Genomic DNA, 8,169 nt, shown 5'->3' on the forward strand with positions numbered 1-8,169 from the left:
TAAAAGTAGAATACAATGGAATATTTTGAGCACAGCTGCGAGAGACAAAAACAACAACTCATTTGTTACTTCTCTGGGATGCTATTCGATTTCAAAACATGTTAAGAAGGGAATGATGACTGTGTGGAAGTATTTAGCTAAAAAGGTCCATCCTAAAATCATAAAAGGCATAAAATCTGTGTGGAACGTTTTCTAGAGTTGGAATTGAAGTGTTAAGGTGAGTCTCTAACCACCACGATCACCAGGTGCTCCTCCTCAAGTTTGCCGAGAGTTTTGAGAGCGCTCTGGAGATACTGCTGTGAGAAGTCACACGGAGGGAAGGCGTACAGCATGCCCCCCGTCTCCCGCTCTTTGGGGCCCCCGAGGGGCAAGCCGATGACCCCTGCCGCCTGCTTGTTCCTGAGGTACGTCACCAGGTTGCGGAGAAGGCGCTGTTGAAGGCCTGGTTCTGGAGGAGGGGCGTCCCGGTCCATGGGCCCCTGGACGGCGAGGAGCACGGCGTAGCTGTCCGGGCTGCCTAGCTTGATGCGGCGCGTCACCTCGTCCAGTTTGGGCTGATCCAACCTCAGCCGCTGGGCAATTTTAAGCTGCGTGATCTTGGCGCCTCCCGCTTGGTTGTCTCTCATGAGGGCGTGGAGAAAGCTCACGCCGCCCTCGAGCATGTGCATGTTTGTGGGGAAGCAGCTGTTTTTAAGGACGAGAGAACCGTGCCACACGCGGCTCAACGTCTGGGCGTATTCGGAGAGCGTGCTGGGCTTTTTGGAGTCCGCTTTGGACTTGTCCGTCTGCGAGTCCGGGTCGCTTTCGCTTTTGCGGTGGTTGCGATCCCGCTCGTCCTTCCTCGGATGCAAAGACTCGTCCTGCGCGGGACGCTCGTCGCTGGAGTGTCTGCTGATGTCAGGGGTGTGATCGAGGGGTTCTGAGGTGGAGTCCGGGAGACGCCCGCGGCCCCGGTCCGGACTGTCTTCAGGGGTGGCCGGCGCCCCTCCTCTGAGCTTTGACCGTCCGCGCTCCTCGGTGGGACGGTCGTTGGGGCTCAGGCTCCTTCGCTTGCGCCGCTCCTCCCAGTTTTTCCCCAGCCCCCGCTCGAGGTCCCGCTCCTTTACCCAGCGTTCCCGGCTGCGGCTACGGCTGCGCTGCCGGACCCGCCCAAACGCTTCCGGGTTGGCCCGCCGCTCCAGTACCTTCGGCGGACTCCAGTCCCGGTCCGAAAGGCGCTCTCTTTCTCGCTCGGCGAACAGAGGGTGTGACGGTGAGCGGGCCCTCGCTCTCAGCTCCCTCTCTAGGCTGCGGTGGCGTCCGTAACCCTCAGCGAGAATATCAAAATGAGGAGGTGGGAGCAAAGGCGGCTGGTACTGTTGAGGGTACGCCCTCGTCTCCTCCGCCTTCGCAAAATCCACACGTAGCCGGCGGTTCGGACCGCCCAGAGGAAAGCCACGCATTTGCGCGCAAGCGGCCTGGGCTGCATCCAAGCTCTCATAATGAATGTAAGCAAAATTATCTCCTTTCACATAGTCAATGGTGCGAATACTCCCAAAGCGGTCAAACTCGCGTGCTAAAGCAGCGAGAGACGTATTCGGGCCAAGTCCGCCCACCCAGAGCCGAGTCGTCGGATTGGCTTTCCCGTATCCGATCTTTATCGGGTTGCCGTTAATCATACGCCCCTGCATGGCCACCTTAGCCCGGTGAGCCATATCCAAGTTCTGGAATTTAAGAAAAGCATACGCGCCGCCTTGTCCGCGAGCGGGCCGCTTGATAACGACTTCTTCAATAATCCCATACTTCTCAAATCCTTGTCGTAGTTCCACCTCAGAAATATTATGATCCAAGTTTCCGATGAACAAATTCCTCGTGGCTCTCTGATCGTCCTCTGGTTTTAGGTCGTCCTCAGGAAGCTGATATGCATACGCACGGCTCCTCTCCTCCAAAGCGCTGTAATAGTCCAAAACGCGGTCCCGGCTGAGACCCATGCCATCAACGTAATGCCTGGGTCTCACCTCTCGAAGGGCGCTAGTGCTCCCCGCGCCGGGCGACAGGGACCGCTGTCTGTAGGTGTAGGCAGCGCTGTGCAGAGATACATAACTAACATCTGGAGGCGTGACACTGCGACGCCGCATGTACATGGGTTCAACTTTAAGTGGACGATCATATAGCACCAACCTGGTTTTGGCGTGACGTGCTTCCCGTGCAATTTCCGTGTGTCTGAAGTTGACGTAGGCGACGCGACCCAGTTCAGGCGTATGAGACAGCTTAACACTCATATCTCCAAACTTTTTAAACTCATGAAACAGTCCGTCCTCCACATGTTCATCAGAAAGCTGAGATCCAAGGTTGCTAATAAGTAGTGTCTTGTATTCTAGTCTTGTAGCCACGGTTTCAGTGGCTGGTGTCACAGTCTTACCTTTAGGCATGACTGAGGTGGTTCGGAGGGGGGCTCGACCCAGCAGACCCAGTTCGTGATGCGGGCGGTGATGCAGACTCTCTCTCTCTTCACGGACCCGCGGTTTTTCCCGCTCTCGGCTGCGGCTTCGTTTATGATAGTTTCGGCTCTCCGCGAGCAGCAACGCGAGCGGCGGGTTCGGTTCGCGCTCTCGGTCTCGCTCGCGGACGCGTTTGGCGAGAGTTCTGGATGGACTCGCGTCGCGCTCGGCCTGCCGCTTCATTTTACAGTGATGCTCCCCCCGCACAAATATAAAATCAGCTCCGAGGTGAAATCTCACGGCTCCAAGAGTTTTTGTACATCCGTGAGGAGGACTTTAACTAACGTTTGCACGGAAAAACGTTCGCCTGGGTGTTGAGCTTCACCGATAAAAATAAAACGACAAACATTAGCGTCGCTTCAGATGCATCTACTCCGCCATCTTGGACAAAAGGAATGTGCGCGCCCCACGAGAGGGAGGAGCCTAGCTGACGTCAGTGCGCATTCGCGTGACGCTTTAGAATTATGGAAAATCAATATTGTCTGTAAAATGAAGTTCTAAGAGCTAAAGATATTAATTATTTTCACAAGAATCTAATACTTAATATCATTCAAGAAGAGCTGAGAAAAACACAATGCCTGGATTATACTGCAGTGTCTATTTGTGAATAAGTACAATAAACTTTATCATATCCAGTTGTGTGCATTGCTTGCATACAATATTCCCCAGACGGTTCTCTGTTTTACACCGCACATTTTTTTTTTTTAATTTAGTCCACTATGGATACAGGAAATTCACATAATATGCACAGTATCTGGAAAAATAGCCAAACATCGGCAATACTAACACATGATACACAATAATGTAAAAGGTATGCTTGTCATATGACAATCCAAATAATGTGCATTGACTTATTTAATGTACCAAAAGCTGTAAAGTGATATACAAATACATGCAATGACTATTGCATTATATAATCACATGATGTTTTGGTAGTCAAATAAATTGCTAATGTCCAGAAGGAAATTGTACAAAAAGTGGCCATGATTTAAAAAGGTACAATGTTAAATGCAAACATAATGATAAAAACAATATAACAAAACAGACAAAAAATAATAATAATAAAAGACGAGACCAATTTCTTTTCTTCTTTTAATGAAAAAAGACAGTATAACTGTATTAAACACATTTTACACTCAAACTGACCCTCATATTTTGAAGATGAGACTTTCCTCCATTATATTTCATATAATGAATCAATTAAGCAAGCCCATACCCTCAAAAAAAAAGAAAAAAGAAAATGTAAATCAAACTGGGCAAAGCGTGTCAAACATATTCCCCATTACATCAGGAGGCAAACATAGGTTGTGTTGGATATTATTTTGGAACTACAAGCTTGCACATTGCAAGTCATAAATGAAAGGTTGTGTTTTGACGGAAGTGTGTGTGTGCGCTCGGTTTCTTGACGTTTACCCCTGGAGTACATGGTAATGTGACAACACAATGCAAAACCCCACTGTTAGGCGGTCAGTCAGCTTCACAGCGCTAATCTTCCACCCTAAATGCCTTTGGCCGCTGCCTTGGTCCCATAATTCCCTGCAAGTTTACAGATCTGTCCGTGCCTTGGCTGCGTTGGGCGCATACTTGGGCATTAGCTCATTGATCTTGCGAATGAAGTCGGATTTCTCTGCGCATCCCTTGCAGGATTCGCCCCATTCCTCCAGAATTTTCTTCAGATCTTTCACTTTCAACTTCTTCAGGTCGACGGAGCTCAGGTCAACTTGTTTATCTAGGAGGAAAATGCATTTAGTGGCTGGCAGTTTATAATACTGTCTTATAACGAAACAGAGTGGATATAGATCAATAGATTGGCAAGAGCGATTTATTAGGCATCTTGGGATGGGCGGGATGCTTAAACAGGACTATGGATTTGATATGGTTACTCGCCAACCATTGTGTCTTCATACTAATTATTTAAGAAATGAAAAGCTACACACTCCATAAGTTAGGGTTAGAAGAACTGTTGCCAGATATAACATGCTAGAAACATAATAATCACTGCAATAATGATCCAATCATAGACTCTTAAGCATTTGCCCATTTAAATCCAAACAGCAACCTTTTTTTTTATGGCCGGGTAGTGTATTTTTCTATGCAACTTACCATATTTCAGTTCACAGATTTGACTGTCCTTCTTTTTGAGCTTCTCACAGATCTTATCCACCGGCACATGGTGACTCAACGGTTTGGAAACTTCATTGATAATTTTTGTTGCTGCGTCACTTGTTGCCCCTATATAATAACACTACACACACACACACACACACACACACACACACAAAGTAAGAATAAACAAACAGAAATAATGCAAGAAAGAATAAAAGGAAAATTCATTGATACACACAAAGACTTACAAAGCGGTTTTCTTTCCCTTTGGTATCTTTGCAAAATTTTAGAAGAGCTTTTTCGATGGAGTCACTGTTGAACTTGACGTCGTCGTCTTTTAGCGTCTGGTAAAACCGTTCCAGGAAACCCACACAGACTGCAATGCAAAAATCATGCACAAACATTGAAAACGATACATTAACATACATTACGGCTTACACGCAAGATTTACTTTACAATACAGCAATGTCTAACTGATGAAAAAATATGCCAGAAATTAAAACTTGAAGTAATGTGTATTCACTATTAAAATATAGCCTACATGTCTTTTACGTTTTTTTCCCCCCATTATAATTCTTCCAGGTAAGGCATTTCCTGATATTTCCAAGTGGCAACCCTGTTCAATTCAAAATTATTTATTTACTGATCAGTTTATGAATAGGAAAATACGACCAATATTTGAATAGGTGTGCCGTAGATAGTTCTGAATATTAAGTGCTTACTTGTTTACATGGGTTTCTGATAATAACCTGCATTATGCTATCCACTATTATATGACGGTCCAAAAGATTTTCATTGAAGAAAAAAGAAAAAAAGTAGTGGCCATGTGACCTCATTTACAAAATTACATAAATACATGCCTTTACAATACTAATATAAAATGTTTTCAATTTATAAAATACTTACTTTTCTAATATCGTTTTACAAATATGCTACATATAATAAATATAGATTTTTACAAATATATATTATAAAATACGTTTAGCTTAACACTTTAAAAACTAAATATAATTATTAATCAACTGAATAACTGAAGTAGTTAACAGTAGGAAACAAAGACCAAAAAATACCCAATAAAAAGACCTTAACTAAACATACAACATAGCTAAACTAAAGCTAATAAATAAAACGCAGAAGTGAGACGCTTCTCTGACAGGTTATGTGTTTCCTGCACATGTTTACATCATGAAGATATTAAACAAACTCACCTTCACACTCTCCATCTTTCAAAGCGTCACTGTAGCTCGGAACCAGCGCCAGGGCCAGTGCCACGGAAAGCCCACTTAAATATAACATCCTAAAACCAAATAAACGTCTGTAACTACTTGAATACGGTATGAAAAAGTGCTGGACTTGGTTCTGAACGATCATTAAAGATACCGGCTCGAGAACACGCAACGTACCGATTCAACAGCGCTTCCTATTGATAGTTCCCGCCCCCTCTCGCACCTGATTGGTTACCGGTCCACTCTTCGCTCGTCTATTGGCTGGCGCGTGACGTCGCAACACGCACTCTTGTCTGAATGGATGTGCAGTGTTCATCCAGGGAGTGAGTCCAGTTGGCGGCCTCTGATTGGTTCTGAAGGTGAACATTCCTGGTGACGATATACGGCTTGATGATGTGTGGTTTGCACCAGCGCCATGTTTGTAGTTCTCCTCCATCCGGTGACGCGCTTTACATAAATCAACCGTCATAATTCCACCAAGATTTGCTTTATCAGTAAATAAGTAACGTTATATTATAAAATAAGGCCATTTTGTGATATTTTTCTCACATAAACAGTATATTGGTGTCACTTAAAGGCAATAGGCCTACCATGTTAGTTCCAAACATTTGCTATAGCACTTAAAACAGTAAATCCGGTCTTTGGCTAATGAATGTAACAAAGCCCGTCTCTGATAGTAACCAAAAAGCTTAACTGAGTTCTCAACTTTTACGCACTGTTCAAGAAAGATAACTACTTGAAACAACTATATTAGAATCTAGACCATTAGTGACAATGTTGTTTATTATAAGTGTTTATAAGTTACATTAAATGTTTAAGCTCTTTAAAGTCGGATGGATTCGGATTGGCTGTCAATGTTTTATCGTTCATTTGCTGGAAAAAAAAAATGTGATTGCAACAATATAGTTCCTCTGTTTCGTTAACATTATGCTAGTTGTTTTGTTGACTTCTCTATTCTTTTATCTTTATGGTTTTTCGGTATGAGCAGCCATAATTTTCATTTTGAGGTAAGTTGTGTTTTTGGTGGGTCGAATATTGTGTAATTTTTTTTTTTTTTTTTTGCTGTTTGTATAGTTTTTTCAAGATTCTTTTAATACTTTGCTGTCAGTAAACACAAAAAAACAAACAAACATGGAACTTAAATGGTAATGACTCAATCACACGTCCAAGTAAAGGAAAGAAGGCAAATAGCAGTCGATAAAACATTATCTTTAATATTAGGCATTATTAATGAATTACACGTCACAGCGGTTAAGTGAGTAGGAAAGAAAAAGTGTGTATTTACATCTAAAATCCACACCACATTTATTCATGCTAGCACAATATATACAGAAAAAAATACTTTGAGAATACTTGTACAAAGGTTTTCGTATTTCTGCATGGTAAAACAAAACGCTCTTCAGATTTCAATGCAAAATACACAAAATAACTGTAGTGAGTAGGCCATTGAAAGATTTTTTTTTTCACTTGTTTGCAGTTTAGTTTTAAAAACACATTTACATCAGAAAGTACAAGGCAGACAATTAATCTCAGTCTATACATGATTTGTCCCTCTTGACCATATAAATACAAAGCTTTTGAAGGATTATATACACAAAATAAAGCCAGACATGGTGTGGTACGAACTGTAATGCAGGCCAGAGCGTTTAGTACCCATCTTTACTTAGTTTTTCATATGTACAGAGACCAAAACCTCTCACATTACCAGAAACGCTCATTTCAAATGTATGACAATATTTACCTCATTCAAGTCATCAATCCTTTCAGGAAAATAAACCCAATTTTTCATTAGCAATTCACACATAACAACAGTATTGATCTGGAATTGAATTAGAGATGCTGATCAGGGCAAACTCATCATGTAAAAAATAAAATGTCACCCTCAATCTGAAACTTTGAATCCAAAACGGTCAGCTAGCCTCCATGGAGATATCAAACATGTAAAATATGTACACTCGTTTTTTCTTTTTTTACAGTTGTTTGTGCCAAATGAGTAAACTTCATTTAAAGCATAAGGTTTTAATGAATTGAGATTATAATACTTTTTTTGCTTGGATATGCAAGCAAATTTACGATGGTGAACGAATACAAGACACACAGTATCCGTCAGACCATATTTACATGCAAAATGTCTAGAAAGCATAATAAGAAATGCTCAAAACAACAAATATTAATGCTTTTTAGTTTTATCAGTGCTAATATTCACAGAATGGGCTGTGACAGATATACTTCGACACTCTGTCTTATAACACTCGATCTTTGCATAGATTCCAGTTCCTTCCCTGATCACTGAATATTCAATGTGTATAAAAATTATTTATATTGTCTGAATTAACCCTAAAATGATTAAAGTTAAT

At 42.4% G+C, this 8,169-nt stretch overlaps 2 protein-coding genes across 2 annotated transcripts in view; both read right to left on the reverse strand.

Moving 5' to 3' along the window:
- Positions 1 to 2,893, reverse strand: part of rbm15b (RNA binding motif protein 15B) — a 270,324-nt gene extending 267,431 nt beyond the window's left edge. Inside the window, exon 1 of the mRNA XM_056260577.1 lies at positions 56 to 2,893. Within this exon, the coding sequence (XP_056116552.1) occupies positions 213 to 2,663 (2,451 nt within the window). The 5' untranslated portion in view covers positions 2,664 to 2,893 and the 3' untranslated portion in view covers positions 56 to 212. The remainder of the gene's footprint in view (positions 1 to 55) is intronic.
- A 665-nt stretch (positions 2,894 to 3,558) lies between these two features.
- manf (mesencephalic astrocyte-derived neurotrophic factor) lies at positions 3,559 to 6,012 on the reverse strand. The gene is made up of 4 exons (XM_056260581.1): positions 5,795 to 6,012; positions 4,835 to 4,962; positions 4,584 to 4,725; positions 3,559 to 4,209 (listed from the first exon to the last, which is right to left on the reverse strand). The coding sequence occupies exons 1-4, from the start codon at positions 5,955 to 5,957 to the stop codon at positions 4,025 to 4,027; spliced, it is 618 nt and encodes a 205-aa protein (XP_056116556.1). The 5' UTR covers positions 5,958 to 6,012; the 3' UTR covers positions 3,559 to 4,024.
- Between the last annotated feature and the right edge of the window lie 2,157 nt (positions 6,013 to 8,169).

Source organism: Rhinichthys klamathensis, unplaced genomic scaffold (assembly GCF_029890125.1).
Source record: "Rhinichthys klamathensis goyatoka isolate OS25496 unplaced genomic scaffold, OSU_Roscu_1.1 h1tg000009l_1, whole genome shotgun sequence".
NCBI classification, from domain to species: Eukaryota; Metazoa; Chordata; class Actinopteri; order Cypriniformes; family Leuciscidae; genus Rhinichthys; species Rhinichthys klamathensis.